Source organism: Coenobita brevimanus, chromosome 108 (genome assembly GCF_032717465.1).
Source record: "Coenobita brevimanus isolate Jiangsu-jjx chromosome 108, ASM3271746v2, whole genome shotgun sequence".
In the NCBI taxonomy this organism is placed as follows: Eukaryota; Metazoa; Arthropoda; class Malacostraca; order Decapoda; family Coenobitidae; genus Coenobita; species Coenobita brevimanus.
Window position 1 is genome coordinate 9,896,248 of NC_137061.1, and position 18,785 is coordinate 9,915,032.

Genomic DNA, 18,785 nt, shown 5'->3' on the forward strand with positions numbered 1-18,785 from the left:
TTCTGTGTTATTTATGCTCTTTTAATATGGGCATCGTTTGTATCGGTGACCTACAAGAGGATAATGAGGTGCAGTAAGGAAAACAGATTTTTGAGGAAATGTTAAGAAATCTCCAAAACCACTTAGAACAGGACCCTAAATTTGTGTGTATACAGGGCATGTTACGAGGGATGGTTTGAGTGTGCCAAGACCCTGCTGACATATGGTGGTTCCAGTCTGCTGCTGAAGGAGAACCTGTGGGGGGAAACAGCCCTCCACGCTGCCTGTACTGGGGGACAGTGCATTGACTTGGTGGATTATCTTCTCAGCCAAGATGCTGCCTACGTTAATTACCAGGTGTGTTGTCCCTGTGGACATGCAGTACAATATACATGTGTGGACAGCAGTTTTGATTTTTTTAATTTTCCGAACAGCTACGAAATTCCTATACGCTGTATTATCTTGGTGGAGTATCCTGTTGGTCAAGATGCAGCCTTTGTCATTTACCAGGTATGTTGCCTTTGTGGGTAATAATAATAAAAAAAAAAAAAAATGTCTGTGTTATTGTCCATTGTATTCTTTTGAAAGTGGACAAAATACAGTATTTTCGAAATATTCTCCAGAAAATTCTCACTTATATATCATTTCATTGTTTTTATCAATACAGCCTGAAGATGGAACTTTATATGATGGATTTATTACACTGTCCAGGCTGGGGGACCACTAATGCCATATTCATTGTTTGACAGCTTCAGGAAAAATATATTGGAAAGAAAAGAGAACTGCACTTTGTTTTTGGTGATTTGGAAAAGGCCTTTGACAGAGTCCCTAAATAGGTGGTGAAGTGGGCAATGAGAAAGTTTGGGATTGAGGAGTGGCTGGTTAGGGTGGAAGGCCATGTATGTGGGTGCTCACACCCAGGTAAGAGTGAATGCAGATTTGAGCAGGGGCGTAACTAGCTTCCAAAAGTTGGGGGGGACAGTAACGATATTAGTTTTGTTAGCTGTGGCAAGTGAAACGAGCCTGTACAGCCCCCACCCCCTTGGGAGAAAATTTTTGAGGTCTGACTAATTTTAGAGATGTTTTTGTAGGACTAGACTGTAGCACCAGTCGAGCATGGCAGTACTCCCAAGGTGGATGGAAAGCTGATGACAGGGAGAGCTGGAGCTCCCGTTTCATCAGCCCTCGGTACTAGGTCCTGACCATCCCCCTTTGCCGAACTTTTTCAGTGGTTCAGTAACACGGAGAGTAGGCCAGCATGCTCTCCAATACCAATTTCTCTAACTGTCAACACCAGACTACATGCACAGTACACACCACACTTCCTTTTCCAAAATTAAAAAAAAATTATGGCAGCAAAACACTTGGCCTCAGAGTCCCCAGGGAAGGGGGACCATAAATGCCCCCACCTTCCACCCCTCTCCCGGTGATGACTTGAGCTGCCTGGAACCACTATCTGACTCTCTTCTTCATTTCTGCAACACTTGTGGCCTTTCCTCTAACTTTTGCTCTGTTGAGCACCACCTCTCCTTCTCTAAACCTCACCTTTTTCTAACTAAGACTCAGCTGTCTGATGCAACTGACAGCAAACCCTTTTCTGTATCCTTCTACTTTCTCTATACTCATTTCAAAGCAAAAGGTGGCTGTTGTGTATATATACGCAACGACTTATCTTCCTCTTGTGTTCCTGAACTCGATTCTTCTGACTAAATATATCTGCGCTGTTTACTTATCTCCTAATTCTACGGACTATGAAAAATTCTTTGACTATCTTACTTCTACGATGGAACACATTCTATCTCTATCCCCTTTCTCTGAAATCTCCATTCTAGGAGATTTCAGTGTTCACCACCACCTTTGGCTCTCCTCTCCTTTCACTGATCCACCTGGTGAACAAGCCTACACCTTTTCTATCCTTAATGACCTAGAGCAGCTTGTACAGCACCCAACTGACTGCCTTGGAGAGAGCTCCAACATGCTTACCATACTTGACCTTTTCCATACAACTAATCCTTCTGCTTACACTGTTAATCTCTTCTCTCCGTTGGGCTCCTCTGATCACAACCTCATTGCCTGAACCTGTCCTATCACTCCGGTACGGCCTGTGGACCCTCCAAAGAAACGTCGTCTCTGGCACTTTGGAGCTGCGGATTGGGAGGCCCTCAGGCAGTACTTCTTTGATTTTCCCTGGAATGATTATTGCTTCCATGGCTGGGAACGATCTGGGTGTGCCTTGTGCATTACGGAAGTTATTCTCTCGGGCATGGAAGCATACATTTCTTTCACATATCCTCTGACTAATCCAAAAAGGCCTTGGTTTAATCACTCATGTTCTAATGCTGTCCGCAATGAGGAGAGGGCCTATAAAAGGTACTGGAGCCAACCCATCCCTGAATCACATCTTTTATACGTTTCTGCCTGGAATCGTGCTAAGTCTGTTCTTCACTCTGCTAAAAATAATTTCATCCATACTAAATGCTCTCATCTCTCCAACTCTAATTCTTGCCGCTCCTTCTGGCACCTTGCCAAAACCTTTCTAACAAATTTACCTCATCATCCTTCCCTCCTCTTTTCTACTCTGATGGCTCTGAAGCTATTTCTTCTACTGATAAAGCAGATCTCTTCGCTCAGACTTTCTTCTCCAATTCCACCTTAGACAATTCCGGTGCTGTTCCTTCATCACTTCCCCCCTCTGACTTCCTCATGGCTGACATCAAAATTTCTTTAGCTGATGTATTTTCTGCCATCACAGGCCTCAGTACTAATAAGGCATATGGGCCTGATGGAGTACCTCCTGTTGTTCTCAAGAACTGTGCTTCTGTGCTTACACCCTGCTTAGGCAAACTCTTTCGCCTTTGTCTATCAACTTGTACCTTTCCTTCTTGCTGGAAGTTTGCTCTCATTCAGCCAGTCCCAAAGAAGGGTGACCATTCCCAACCTTCTAACTATCATCGAATTGCTTTAAGATCCTGTATCTCAAAAGTTTTCTAATAAATTCTTAATAGAAAAATTTTAAAGCATCTTTCCTATCACGACCTTCTTTCTGATCGTCAGTATGGGTTCCATCAGGGACGCTCCACTAGCGATCTTCTCACCTACCTTTCAGACTCCTGGTCATCCTCCTTTCGGGACTTTGGCGAAAGCTTTGCCATTGCACTTATCTCAAAGGCTTTTGATCGAGTCTGGCATAAATCTTTAATTTCCAAACTGCCCTCTTATGGTTTCTGTCCTTCTGTCTGTGCTTTCATCTCTAGCTTCTTTTCTGGTCGTTCTATAGCCTCTGTTGTAGACAGCCATCGTTCTTCTCCTAGATCTATCAACAGTGGTGTTCCTCAGGGCTCTGTCCTATCACCAACTCTCTTCCTTTTATTCATCAATGACCTTCTAAGCTGTACATCTAACCCTATCCACTCATATGCTGATGATTCCACCCTTCACCTTTCCATTCGGTTCCCGCAATGTCCATCTCAGCAGTTACTTCAACAAACTAAGGATGAGGCTATGGCACACCTAATGTCTGACTTGGCTCATATCTCTGACTGGGGTAAAAATAATATGAGTATTTTTAATGCATAACAAAGACTCAGTTTTTACACCTATCAACCCGACAAAATCTTCCACAGGTATGCTTAATCCTGCATCATCCTTGAACATGCTTGGGGCTTCATTTACTCGGGACTTATCTTGGAAAGATCATATTACATCTCTTGTCAAATCTGCTTCCAAGAGATTGGGTGTGCTAAGCCAACTCCGTTCCTTCTTTACCTCTGCACAGTTGTTGACTGTATACAGGGGTTTTATCTGCCCCTGTTTAGAGTACAACTCTCATGTGTGGGAAGGTTCCCCACAAACAGCTCTTCTCAATAGGGTGGAGTCAAAGGCTTTTCATCTCGTGAACTCTCGTCCTCTTACTGACGTCCTTCAACCTCTGTCTCTTCGTCGCACTGTTGCATCGTTATCTCTTTTCTATCACTATATCTCTTTTCTATCACTACTTCAGTGGTCACTGCTCCTCTGACCTGCCTGCATGCATTCCTCCACCTCTACGACGGGCGTGTAGCACCCTTCTAGCAGCAAACTCTCATCCCTTTTCAATCCAACTCTCTAATGCAAGAGTTAACCGTTACCCCCAGTCCTTCATTTATGCAACGGGTCAAATCTGGAATTGTCTCCCTCTGTGTGTATTCCCTGCTTCCTATGATCTTCAGTCTTTCAAACGCAGTGTGTCCAGGCATCTCGAAATGAATGGATCTTGAATTTGGCTCTCTATTGTATTTTGTTTTTCTCTTGAAAGGAACGGTTTTGTGGGCTCGTTGCCTTTGGTTCCTTCTTCCCACATAAAAAAAAGACACGAGAACGTGCTATGTTCTTCTAACCTCTTTTGAATACAGAAAAGTCATGAACCTGCAACATTCACACACTACGGTCAAAAGGCAGAGTCCAGACAAGCTATATTCTGATGCACCATCAATACTGAGTCTAGTCTAGTGACAACCTGATGAGCCCTAGGCTGGGTGGCGGGGTTAGTTACTGGAGTCAGACATGTGCAGGACCTGTCCAATTCAGTGTTCATACACTTAGTAAACGTGGTGGGTGAATGAGATTCCCAGTTGTCAATGGTTGCTACATTTAATGCCCTTTTCCCTGTAAGTTCTCAGATTTTCATGTTATAATGTACATCTCCCTTGTTCAAAAGTTGGGGGGGGACAAAATCTATGATGTCCCCCCCAGTTCAAACCTTGAGGGGGACGTGTCCCCTTGTCCCCCCCATGAGTTATGCCCCTGGATTTGAGTGATGTGTTTTCTTGAATGTTGGTGTGCTTCATGGGTCAGTTTTGAGGCTTTTGTTTATCATGGTACTTGAAGCCCTCTCATGTGACTTAAGAAATGGACTCCCATGGGAGATGTTGTATGCTGATTATTTGGTGTTGATTAGAGAATGAAAAGGAGGTGGAGGAAAGATTTAGGAAGTGGAGAGATGCTATGGGGCACAAGGGCTTAAGAGTAAATGCAAATAGAACTAAAGCGATGATATCTAGGGTTGGTAGCAGTACTGTCAAAGAAGAGGGAGAGTGGCATATGTGCAATTTGCCACAAGGGCTTGGGAAGTAATTGCATCTTGTGCAGTGTTTGTGATAAGTGGGTGCATAAGAGATGTAGTGGTATTAGAGGTAGACTGCGAGATGATGCTGATTTTATGTGTGCGGTGTGTTGGGGAGAGCAGATGGAGATTGTCAGGCGTTCTGGTGAGTCTCTTGAATGTGTGTAAGAGTTTTGTTATTTGGGAGACAAATTATGTGCTGGAGGTGGGGCTGGAGCTAGCTCTGTGGCTAGGGTGAGGAGTGGTTGGAAGAAGTTGCCTCTCCTGACACTGAGAGGGCTCTCCCTACGTTCTAAGGGATCTTTGTGTGCAGCATGTGTTAGGAGTGTAATGCTGTATTGAGTGAGACTTGGGCAGTAAAGAAAGAGAATATGTGCAGGCTCAAATGTACAGAAATGACAATGATTAGGTGGATGTGTAGTGTGTCCCTGAATGAAAGGCCTGGGTGGGGCTAGGTTTACAATGGAAGAGTTGAGAGGTAGGATGGGACTGAAGTATATTGATGTTGTGATGAGGAGAGGTAGATTGATGTGGTTTGGGCCTGTGGATAGGATGGGGGATGATAATTGAGTGCTGAAAGTGAGAAGCGTTAATATTAGGAATGGGGTTGCAAGGGGTAGACCTAAAAAGTCCTTGGACGAGGTCGTTAAGTGTGACCTCAGGTTAAGGGATGAACAGGGAGGCTGCCAGAGATTGAGCAACATGGAGATCTGTCATTTGGTGACCAAGGCCAACGCATGCAAGCACGTGGAGCCTTCAAAAAACAAAAATGAAAACTATACAAAAATATTTGCCTTAGGATCATCAAGACCAGCAACATCATTTGTTGTGCAATCATTGTTCTCCTCGTGTTGGATACTTTTTTTATTAAGTGTATGGTTTGGTCAAAAGTTTACTTGACCCGTTAACTGCAGCATTAGGTTTCGTGGTCGATCCTCCCCATGCACAAAAAAATGGGATTTTTTTTTTTTTATTCCTCAAAAATAATTTTTGCTCTTATAGGCTAAATGAAAGAGTGCATGGAAAAGAATAGGAAAACCAAATATGAGTTCATTATTTACCTTAGTTTGGCTGTGGGACACTATTTATGGACATTTGGGTGAAAAATGTAGTGCGCCTTTAACAAAAAAAAAAAAGAAAAAAAGAACTTGATCATATGATGTACATAGCAGTTGCACACTATTCTTCATATGATGTACGTAGCAGCTGTCGGGTTAATATATGTCAGCTTCTGCGTGTCACTAACCTTTGCTTATTTTTCATTATTTTTTAATCATCATCATCTTCTAGACCTTTTCCACCCTAGGGCAGGGTGAGGAGTAGCTATGTTCAGACACCCCAAGTTTGCCCGCTACGATGGGCCACGCTTCCATTCATTCATCATTCAAGCTCCTGGAATCCTGGCTCTATCTGATATGCCCAAAATCTTTCACCACATTCTTTAGCTTCGTATGAATATATCCGATAGAGTCGGTCCGAACGCTGTCATGTTGAAAAGGGGTGCCAAATCCCTGATCATGCACTTGTTCTCACAACATTCATCCAGCCAGCTCGATCTCTTGTCAGTCCTCTACCCTCATCGATTTCGATACCTCTCATTGTGACACACTCATCCACCATATCCCTCTACCTTCTCCTTGGCCTACCATGCCTCTTTCCTCCTTCAGATTCGCGTAGACATACCTTTTTCACCATTTGATTGTTATCCGTTCTCTCACATGACCATACCACTTCAGTACACTCTCTTTGATTCTGGTGGAGTAGACTATAGCACCAGTCGAGCAGGGCAGTACTCCCAAGGTGGATGGAAAGCTGATGACAGGGAGAGCTGGAGCTCCCGTTTCATCAGCCCTCAGGACTAGGTCCCGACCATCCCCCTTTGCTGAACTTTTCAGTGTCTCAGTAACACAGAGAGTAGACCAGCATGCTCTCCAATACAAGTTTCTCCAACTATCAACACCAAACTACATGCGCAGTACACACCACACTTCCTTTTCAAAATTTTCAAAAATGGCTTCGAAAAACATACCGGTAGCCTCGGAGTCCCCAGGGGGGGGTACCATAAATGCCCGCACCTTCAGCCCCTCTCCCAGTGACGACTCAGGGTGCCTGGAACCACTGTCTGACTCTCCTCTTCTTCATTTCTGCAACATTCATGGCCTTTCCTCTAACTTTCGCTCTGTTGAGCACCACCTCTCCTTCTCTAAACCTCACCTTCTTTTCCTAACTGAGACTCAGCTGTCTGAGGCAACTGACAGCAAACCCTTTTCTGTATCCTCCTTCTTTCTCTATACTCATTTCAAGCCAAAGGTGTCTGTTGTGTATATATATGCAACAACTTATCTTGCTTTCGTGTTCCTGAACTCGATTCTTCTGAATTCTCTACACTCTGGCTTCGGCTTTCCTGTCATTCTCTGACTAAATATATCTGTGCTGTTTCCTTATCTCCTAATTCTACTGACTATCAAAAATTCTTTGACTATCTTACTTCTACGATGGAACACATTCTGTCCATCTCTCCTTTCTCTGAAATGTTCACCACCACCTTTGGCTCTCCTCTCCTTTCACTGATCCACCTGGTGAACAAGCCTACACCTTTTCTATCCTTAATGACCTTGAGCAGCTTGTACAGCACCCTACCCGTATCCCTGACCTCCTTGGAGAGAGCTCCAACATACTTGATCTCTTCCTTACAACTAATCCTTCTGCTTACACTGTTAATCTTTTCTCTCCGTTGGGCTCCTCCGATCATAACCTTATCACCTTAACCTGTCCTATCGCTTCGGTACGGCCTGCAGACCCTCCAAAAAAACGTCGTCTCTGGCACTTTGGAGCTGCGGATTGGGAGGCCCTCAGGCAGTACTTCTTTGACTTTCCCTGGAATGATTATTGCTTTCATGGCCATGAGCCATCTGGGTGTGCCTTGTGCATTACGGAGGTTATTCTCTTAGGCATGGAAGCATACATTCCTTTCTCATATCCTTTGACTAACGCAAGAAAGCCTTGGTTTAATCACGCTTGTTCTAATGCTGTCTGCAACAAGGAGAGGGCTTATAAAAGGTACCGGAGCCAACCCACCCCTGAATCACATCTTTTATACATTTCTGCCCGGAATCGTGCTAAGTCTGTTCTTCGCTCTGCTAAAAATAAGTTTATTCGTACAAAATGTTCTCAACTCTCCAACTCAAACTCTTCCCGCTCTTTCTGGCACCTTGCCAAAAACCTCTCTAACAACTTTACCTCATCATCCTCCCCTCCTCTTTTCTACTCTGATGGCTCTGAAGCTATTTCTTCTACTGATAAAGCAGATCTCTTCGCTCAGACTTTCTTCTCCAATTCCACCTTAGATGATTCCGGTGCTGTTCCTCCATCACTTCCCCCCTCTGACTTCCTCATGGCTAACATTAAAATTTCTTCAGCTGATGTATTTTCTGCCTTTGCTGGCCTCAGTACTAATAAGGCATATGGGCCTGGTGGAGTACCTCCTGTTGTTCTCAAGAACTGTGCTTCTGTGCTTACACCCTGCCTAGGCAAACTCTTTCGCCTTTGTCTGTCAACTTGTACCTTTCCTTCTTGCTGGAAGTTTGCTCTCATTCAGCCAGTCCCAAAGAAGGGTGACCATTCCCAACCCTCTAACTATCGTCCAATTGCTTTAACATCCTGTATCTCAAAAGTTTTTGAGTCTATTCTTAATAGAAAAATTTTAAAGCTCACAACCTTCTTTCTGATCATCAGTATGGGTTCCGTCAGGGACGCTCCACAAGCAATCTTCTCACCTACCTTTCAGACTCCTGGTCCTCCTCCTTTCGGGACTTTGGCGAAAGCTTTGCCATTACACTTGACATCCCAAAGGCTTTCGATTGAGTCTGGCATAAATCTTTAATTTCCAAACTGCCCTCTTACGGTTTCTATCCTTCTTTCTGTGCCTTCATCTCTTGCCTCCTTTCTGTGCCTTCATCTCTAGCCTCCTTTCTGGTCCTTCTATAGTCGCTGTTGTAGACGGCTATCGTTCTTCTCCTAGATCTGTTAACAGTGGTGTTCCTCAGGGCTCTGTCCTATCACCAACTCTCTTACTTTTATTCATCAATGACCTTCTAAGCTGTACTTCTAATCCTATCCGCTCATACACTGATGACTCCACCCTTCACCTTTCCATTCGATTCCCACAACGTCCATCTCAGCAGTTACTTCAGCAGGCAAGGGATGAGGCTATGGCACACCTAATGTGTGACTTGGCTTGTATCTCTGACTGGAGTAAAAATAATCTGGTTGTTTTTAATGCATCAAAGACTCAGTTTTTCCACCTATCAACCCGACAAAATCTTCCACAGGTATACCCACTTATGTTTAATAATACTCAACTTAATCCTGGATCATCCTTGAACATGCTTGGGGTTTCATTTGCTCGAGACTTGTCTTGGAAAGATCATATTACATCTGCTTCCAAACGATTGGGTGTGCTAAGCCGACTCCGTTCCTTCTTTGCCCCTGCACAATTGTTGACTCTATACAGGGGTTTTATCCGCCCCTGTGTGGAGTACAACTCTCATGTGTGGGGAGGCTCCCTACATACGGCTCTTCTCAGTAGGGCGGAGTCAAAGGCTTTTCGTCTCATTAACTCTCCCCCTCTTACTGACTCCCTTCAACCTCTGTCTCTTCGCCGCAATGTTGCATCTTTATCTCTTTTCTATCGCTACTTCAATGGTCACTGTTCCTCTGAACTGTCTGCATGCATTCCTCCACTTCTACGATGGGCGTGTAGCACCCGTCTAGCAGCAAACTCTCACCCTTTTCTGTCCAGCTCTCTAATGCAAGAGTTAACTGTTACTCCCAGTCCTTTATTTATGCAACAGGTCAACTCTGGAGCTGTCTCCCTCTGTCTGTATTTCCTGCTTCCTATGATGTCCAGTCTTTCAAACGCAGTGTGTCCAGGCACCTCAAAATGAATGGATCTTGAATTTGGCTCTCTCTTGTATTTTGTTTTTCTCTTGAAAGGAACAATTTTGCGGGCTCATGGCCTTTGGTTCCTTCTTCCTCATAAAAAAAAATAGAAAAAAAGAAAAAAAAGACCACTCCGCATCTTTCACAAATCACATTATTTGATATCCTATCCTCTCTTTGTACTCCACAATCATTTCTCAGCAGTCCCATCTCTCTCCACTGCTGTCACTCTTGACTTTTCATTTTCATGCCACACCATAGTCTCACATCCATATGTTAAAGTTGGTACTAACACTCTTTCATGTAAACCTCGTGCAGCAGCAGCACTGAAACCTTTGTTTCTTATCAAGGCCTTCATAGCACCAGCTACTTTCCCTCCTTGTGTCACTTTACTTTCCACTTCTGCATATTTTCCACGCTTTTCTGTCACTGTACCCAGGTATATGAACTCTCTCGCCAATTCCAGTCTCTCTTCTTTTACTGTAACATCACAGTGGGAGTCACTTTCTCTCTTGATGTAGAAAATCTATATTTACTCTCAAGGCACAATGCTTACAAAGATCAGCAAAACTCTGCACTAGTCTGCCAAGTTCTTGTCTAGTATTTGCAAGTAGTACTGCATTATCAGCATACAACAAATTTGAGATATTCCATCCATTACTGTACATTAACAGTGCCATCCCTCTCTCCATTACTTGTGTTTTTACTTCTCTTATCACCTCATTATTATATATGTTGAACAACCATGGGGTCATTACACAACCTTGTTGCACAGCCACATTGATCGTGAACTATCCGCTTTGATGCCCATTTACCCTTACTCGTGCCTCACTACCATCATAAAAACTCTTGTCGGGACCTATCAGCTTACCATCTACACCCTACACATGCAAAACTTTCCACAGTCCTTCTTTGTCTGCTTTGTCATATGCTTTTTCCAGATCCATAAATGCCATAAACACCTTATAGTCCTTCTCACAAGCCTTCTCCACTGTCTGTCTCACTGCAAATATTTGATCCACACATCCTTTGCCACTCCTGAAGCCACCCTGATCATCACTCACTAGGACATCTGATGTCACTCTTACTCTCCCTATAATAATTCTTCCATATACTGTACATTCCCTACAACACCCAATAAACTTATGCCACGATAATTTTAGTACTCACTTTGCTTATCTTTATATTTGTACAAGGATACAATCACAGCCTTTTTACACTCTGCTGGCACAGTTTCACTCACCCATGCCTTCTTAAATATTTCCAACAAGTACTTCATTCCGCTCTCTCAATTACACTTAACCCATTAACTGTGCATGGCGGTTTTTTGAAGGTGTCCATGGTGTGCAGACATAGGGGTAAAAATGAAATTTCCCAAAGGCCAAATTTTGTCTTAGGAATTGAGAGAAAACATGCCAGAGTATATAGTAACGAAATATTAGCTCAATATTTAGCTTGGTAAAGCCATGGATGAACATTGAAGTGTCTGATTCCCAATTGGAATGTATGGTTTTCGTTTTCGGTTTCGGTTTTGAAGGCTCAAATAACCTTGCATGGGTTGCCCTTGGTCACCATGGCACTATATTCGAAATTCACCTGTGTACCCAGAACTACATTTAGCAGTTGCACTCGCAACAGCCCAGGCTGTATAGTGCAGTTAATGGGTTAAACATCTCTTCATACACCTCATCAACCCCAGCTGCTTTCCCATTTTTCAGCTGTTTCACAGCGTTCTTCACCAGTGCAAGTGTCATGTTTGCTGGCACTGCATTCCTTCTCTGCACTGCCCCAAAACCAGTCATGTTTACAGCAGCTCTGCTCTTTCAATTCCCATTCATCAGACTTTCAAAATATTTATTCTAACTAGTCCTTACTTCATCCCCATGGGTTAATAATCTTCCATTTACATGCTTCACACTTTCGCATTGCTTTTTGTTGTCACTTCTTCGATTCTGCACGCCTTTTCAGAATAATTTCCTACTTTCACAGTCATTTACATTCATTTTTCTTCCAAGATCATCATTTTGGGGGAAAAATTAGAAAAATTTAGAATATACCCCTGGTAGTGTCGTAAATATGTAACTGGCTAATCACTTGCACTAAACAAGACAAAAATAGGCCTACAACACTACATAATTTGTCCGGATATATATGTCTTACTCCCAGGACTCACCTGGATCGTAATGACGTGTAGGTTGTGTTCCCTACTAAGCAACTAAACGATCTGTTTAAGGATCCTCAAATAAAAGCTGGAAACCCTGGTGAAATATTATTCGCCCAGTCTTTCGCCACTAAGGGTCATTTAGTTACTTAGCTTAAGAGTAGCAATGGAGAGGCTTGTAGGTTGTTGTCATATGGTCGGAGTTGTTGAAGATGTTACTTGTTGCTAGTGCTTGGCGGATTACTGGAGGTTACAGCCTGGACCAAATACGTACTTTTTACGTAAGCATTACTACTTACTCTATTTATAAATTAAAGTGAATTGATAATGTTCATTCCCATCTAGGAGGAAGCACTGTCGTAAATTAATTAATCAGTCCAGTCTGTCCCAACCGAATTCTCTCGCAATACCATGAGAGTTGTTAGACTGCTTCCAAGCGTGACTAAGGCATGACTGGGACTGCCTCTGACCCGACTCGAGATCATCTGAGACTAAGACTCAATGAATTAGGACTGAGAGCGTGGGCGAGAGCCCAAGCAACTGAGGTCTTGAGACTCGTAATTGACCGAGGCCTAGCCGAGACTAAAACTTAGACCTCTGGAGAGAAGAACAGAGGCGATCCACCAATCAAATAACTAAAAATGCATATGTGCACATTCCATCCATGGCTGGGAAAAAGACTAAATTATGAACCATAGTATAAATATACGTAATCCTATATACCCATCACCCTGGGTTACGTATAATACATTATACTTCCAAAATACGACTGCCCATCACCAACTAAAATAGAAAAATGGGAGGAATTATTCCTAAATTTCCGACAATCATTTACTCCCTTCTTTTTCCTTTTTACTAGTCTTTTTACATGCTTCTTGCTCTTAATATATTCAGTTCTTATATCAATTGGTCCCCTGTCCTGTAACCATTCTATGGTCCTTCCAATTTATCCAGATCGTTTGGGCGTTGTCCCTCACGGAAGTTCCCCATCGAGCGACGTTGCCGAATCTGTACCAAAACACACCTCTCTGTCTCATGTCAGCTATTTACTACTTCTAAATGAAATTTATTTACAGTATATATATATATATATATAAAATTCTCTAATATGGCTATATAGTGTAAGAAAATGCCTATTGTTTTTAGTAATAACAATGACTTTTTATAAATACCTCAACACTTGGCAACGTTGCATTCCAACGTTGTCGCACTTGTAGGTGAGTCAGTGAAGGTAAGTCAGGTGTCAATCCGCAGGTCACTTTATCTGACCACCATTAAAAGTTAAACTCCTACCCCTAATACTCGCCCTCGTCTGCTCCACAGTCGAGAAAAAGAACTTATTTACAGCGTATATAAGTATTTTTTAGAAGAGAAGGCAAACAGGGGACCTATAATTGATCCCTCAAAAGCTGTTGCTCGAACAGCAAAGGCCACCAACGTGAGTGAAGTAACAGTCAGACGAATTTGCTCTTCTTTCAATCAAGCCTGCATTACACAAAAGTCACCAGAACAAACTACAGTGGGGCACCAATTTTCGCTACAGCAGGAATCGCGGAATCCACTTTCGCGGCATGCACCAAATATTCCCTAACTTCCACTTTCGCTTGAAAAAAATCGATTTTCGCGCACAAATTTTGGGTTTGGGACAATATTTTGAAATTTTAATTTCCTGCACCGCCCGCCCGCAACCCACCGCCATCTTGAATGACGTCATGTCAACACTCTGTCCACCCATTCCCGCCATTGTGTACGAGCGTGCTAGCTCCATTGTGTTGGATTCTCACGGTTCAATGGCCTCTACTATACCTGGTAGTGTGGGGAAAATTATTGCTTGCTTTCAATCAGCACTAAGTCTGATTGGTGAAGTGTTCAATAAACGCATCCATGAAGGGCAGCAGGCTCTTATCACACGCTACCTGCAGAAGACTAAGGAAATAACGGAGGTGGAAGTACCATTGGAAGCCGAGGGTGCAGCTGACCATGGTGCTATCCCTACTGACAATGCCATAGAGGAGCTTAACCTGGATGAAGATTTCAATGGATTTGTTCAAGAGAACCTAGCACAAAGGGAAATTCAGCACAGAGTGGAAGTGTTGCATCAAGTTGCATCTGAGGAGGCAGAGAGAGAGAGTGGTAGCGCAGCAGCAAGAGGTGGCGCCAATACGTCTGGCGTGGCTAAATAAGCCCGCCACGCACCTCGGATACTTACCCCCAACATCCATTAAACACCTCAACCTGGTCTCTGTGGTATGTTTCTCCTCATATAATGTGTACTGTACAGTTTTTATTGTTTGTATCTCACAATGCAATGTACAATAGTGATTTGATGTACTGTATTGCAAGTGAAAATGAAAATCTGATGTTACTTTAGGATAACCGGGAACCAATTAGCCTTTTTGCCATAAAGACAATACCCCAACTTTCGCTAATTCCACTTTCGCGCATTATTTTTGGACCCAATTAGGCGCGAAAATTGGTGCCCCACTGTATAATAATTCATAAAACCGTATAGACTTTTTATAGAAATAAATCACCATAACTGTAGATTTTATATGCAGAGAGAGAGACAGAGACAGGGACAGTGGACAGAGACAGACAGACAGACAGACATGAAGTCAGGAGGCTTTTCCTCAATTTCTAATAATTCATAAAACCGTATAGACTTTTTATAGAAATAATCTCCATAAAATGTTGATTTTATATGCAGAGAGAGAGAGAGACAGACAGACAGAGACAGACAGACAGACAGATGAAGTCAGGAGGCTTTTCCTCAATTTCTAAAAATTCATAAAACCGTATAGACTTTTTATAGAAATAAATTTCCATAAAATGTTGATTTTATATGCAGAGAGAGAGATAGAGAGAGAAAGAGAGAGAGGTAGTGAGCTGAGAGTGAGGGTTAACCCTTGTCTCTAATCCGATAATTGGCCCAGTAGAAACTATGGCAACGTCCAACGTAGGGGAAGTCCCGTGAGGGACAACACCTAAACGATCTGGATAAATTGGAAGGACCATAGTCACCTCTTCCTCTTTTCCTCCACTCTCTCTTAACCTCTTCATCCCACCATATCTTACCTTTCTTCTTTGTTGTTGCACTTGCCACACCACACACTGCTTTAGCATTCCCCAGGCTGCCCAGGTCCATTTCATTCCAATTCACTTATTCTATCACCTCCCATAGTTTGGTCCTGTATTCATTGGCCATTTCTTTGATCCTTAGCTTCTCAACTTTCAGTCTTTCTCCCTGACTGCTCCTCTCTCTCTCCTGGTCCACCTTACTCCTCTCAGCTTGATCTTGTATACCACAATCATGTGATCTGACAGACCTCCACATTGTCCTCTCACGGTTCTCATATCAGCAACCATTCCCAGCATCGACCTCTCTACAAGCACGTAATCAGCCAGGCTCCTTTCAATACGATCCCCATTCCCTCTATACCATGTATATTTATGTGCATCTTTGTGTTTGAAATACGAGTTACAAATGCACAACCTCCCTTCTTGACACATATCCTTCAGTCACTTCCCACTCTCATTTTCTGGTATTCCATTACAGCCCATTATGTCATCCTCAGGACCAGTGCCTACCGTTCCATTCATATCGCCCATTATAATCACTTTATAGCTCCTGGGCATTTCTTCCACTGATTCATCCAGCTTATCCCAAAACCTGTCTTTATCTCTCTCACTCCTGTCTTCACACGGTGCATACACTACAATCACTGCCACTTTCACCTTCTCAAACTTAAACTTGACATACATACATCTCGAGCTGACACATTTGTAATCTCTCATTCCACTCTGCCACATTTCATTCATCAACAGAGCAACTCCTTCTTTGCATCTTCCTTGCCCATTCATCCCCGACCTTACACTTTATGTACCCTCTCACTCCTCCACTTCACGTCCTTTCATCTTTGTTTCACACGGAGCCATCATGGCATGCCTCGCATTCTTGAACCCATTCACCACTTCCACCCTATTGCTCTCCTCATTCACACCTCTGACATACCACATGGCCATGCAAATCTGCACATTTTGTTGGAGCCCCAGGCAGGTAATGAGCCCTCCGAGGCTCTCTGAAAAGTTTGCCATGATTAAGTGATTATCGATAGGGGAATCTGTGCAGGGTTGGTCTGATACCTTTCTAATATTTCAGGCTCAGTCAATATGCATTCTTCACTCTTAAGGACAGTACTCATTGGCTTTGGAGATTTCACAACTCCTCTTTCTTAATGATTTAGTCCACACATTTCACTTCATTATCCTCTTGTATATTATTGATGCAAACTGTTTTGATAAATTGAACAACATAGACAACATATAAGAGAATCGTAAGTTGTAATGTGCAAATTACATTGCTAAGGAAGAGATATTATGAAGCCTTCTATGGCACCTAGAATGCACTCTTAGGCGTCATTTGTTTTGTACATAATGTGCACAATACCTTATTTAACATGCATACAGTTGACAGAAAAAGAATCTCACCAGAAAGGTTTGATGGTGTCTTAAATGATCAAATATCGTCCATGCTGATTCAGGATGATCAACCTATTATCTTCTAAATTCACATATGTTAATAGTACTGGCTAGGAAATGTCAAGCAAGTGGTATCCTTAAGATATCTGATTTTGCAATAATCATCCTCTGTGGTGTCAGATTGTTCCATGTGAAGTGTGCTCTGATGCTTCTTTTGATGGAATGTACATGTGTTGTTTAGGGTGTTGATGGTCACACACCACTACACTCTGCCTGTCACCATGGCCACACACGAGTGGTACAGCTGTTACTGAGCCACGGTGCTGACACCAACCTCACTGCCCACCACCGCCCTGACAACAACAACTTCCACCATCGACCTGAGAGCAGTCTGATTTCATTGCATCGCCCACACTACAATGACAGAAAGGTGGGTGTATTGTTTTTCATCCATCCATCCATCATCCAATCCATTTTTGCTGTATCATAAGTACAGGGGACAAGGCAATGTACAGGCAACTTGTTTATGGCCACTCCTTATGGGAATAAGGCATCTGGCTATAGATAAATAGGTGCATAGTAACTTAGGGCTCGGTACACTTCAGGCAAGGGTGACCAGCTTCACTTACTACTGAGTGGCACTGTATGAGCAGTAAAGTTCAACCACCCTTAACCACCCTTACAGGCTTGATCTGGTTGGAGTATCTTATCCTACTAAACCACGAAGCATCACTACTGCTTTTATATGGCCTAAAAGCATCTTATGATGGTTTGATCTTGTGGAAAAAATGGAGATTGAGAGAGTGACTACAAAACTGTACAGTATGTGAATGAAGTACAGGAGGGGAGGGAGAGGGGGAGACCAAGGATGAAATGGAGGGATGGAGTTGAGTTAGGATATGTATGAGGGAATGGGGGAGTATGAGTTGGAGAGAGGGCAACCTAATGGTGAAGGACATAATGAGGTGAAAGTAATTTGTTTGCAGCCACCCCTTCTGGGACTGAGGCATCTGTCTGTTGATAGATAGAAAACTGCCATCTCTCAACTTGAAAGTGGATTTGTAACAAGAGGTGATAACACTAGGATGCTAATTATGAAGAAGTACTATGGAAAGGATGTAGAGCTGAAACACTGCCTTGTCTTAATCTGCTATTGTGCTTCGTGAAGAAGGTACAACAGAATTAAAATCTCTGCCAAGTTAAATTGAATGAACTGTTGTGACTGGTATTTAGAGTCATCATCATCATTATCTTGATCATCATCATCATCATCATCATCATCATCTTTGGCTTATTTTCTGCTGATGTATGAGATGGATAGGCGTCATCATCATCATCATCATCATCATCATCATCATCATCATCATCAGTAGTAGATGTTTTAGCCTCAGGTTCATCTGATGCTAAAACACTTACTACTGATGATGTAGTAGGTGTTTTAGCATCAACTTCATCTGAAACTTGAACCCAGTGGACTGCAGGCTGAAATTGCAGTTCTATGGCAATCCACCACCCAGCTTCAGGAGGATAGAGAGGGAGTTGAGAAATGTTTGCATTACTAGGAAGCAGAATCATTCAACTAAACCAGCGCCACTGCATGAAGGCATCCCCCTGTAGCACCGTGCCATAGAGTGAATGGTTTGTTCACTGACCCTGGCTTTGTATGTTCAGAGGATACCAGTTATTGTTTTTGTCCCATGATTCCTGGGGCTTGAATGGTAAGTGAATGAGGGTGCATCCCATTCAACTGGGCAGACTTTTGATAATTTTCTCATTCCATCAGGTTTTTTCTTGCTTTCTCAGCCCTATCTAACCCCATGCTTAAGTGGGAAAAAGAGGTCTGGCTAGTGATGTTGATGATGATGATAACAGAGGCCTGGGTGATGATGATGATGAGTGAAATTCTTCAGGTGTCAACACAGGATGAGCAAACCCCTCTGATGTGGGCATACGAGCAGGGCCACGATGATATTGCCAACATCCTGAAGCACTTCCGTCGGCCTGGTCTTCACGAGGATTGTGCAAGAGGAGATTACCTGGCCGGCCTTGACACCTCTTACTTCCCTATACCATCACCTCTTGGAAAACTGCGTACTATGATACAAGGTAGGTCAGGTTAACTCT

At 43.0% G+C, this 18,785-nt stretch overlaps 1 protein-coding gene across 1 annotated transcript in view; it reads left to right on the forward strand.

Annotated features, from left to right (window-relative positions):
• LOC145416973 (serine/threonine-protein kinase TNNI3K-like) overlaps positions 1-18,785 on the forward strand; it is a 91,548-nt gene that overhangs the window by 35,111 nt on the left and 37,652 nt on the right. The window contains exons 7-9 of the mRNA XM_080285819.1: positions 156-336; positions 16,903-17,035; positions 18,582-18,767. Of these exons, the coding sequence (XP_080141945.1) occupies positions 156-336; positions 16,903-17,035; positions 18,582-18,767 (500 nt within the window). The remainder of the gene's footprint in view (positions 1-155; positions 337-16,902; positions 17,036-18,581; positions 18,768-18,785) is intronic.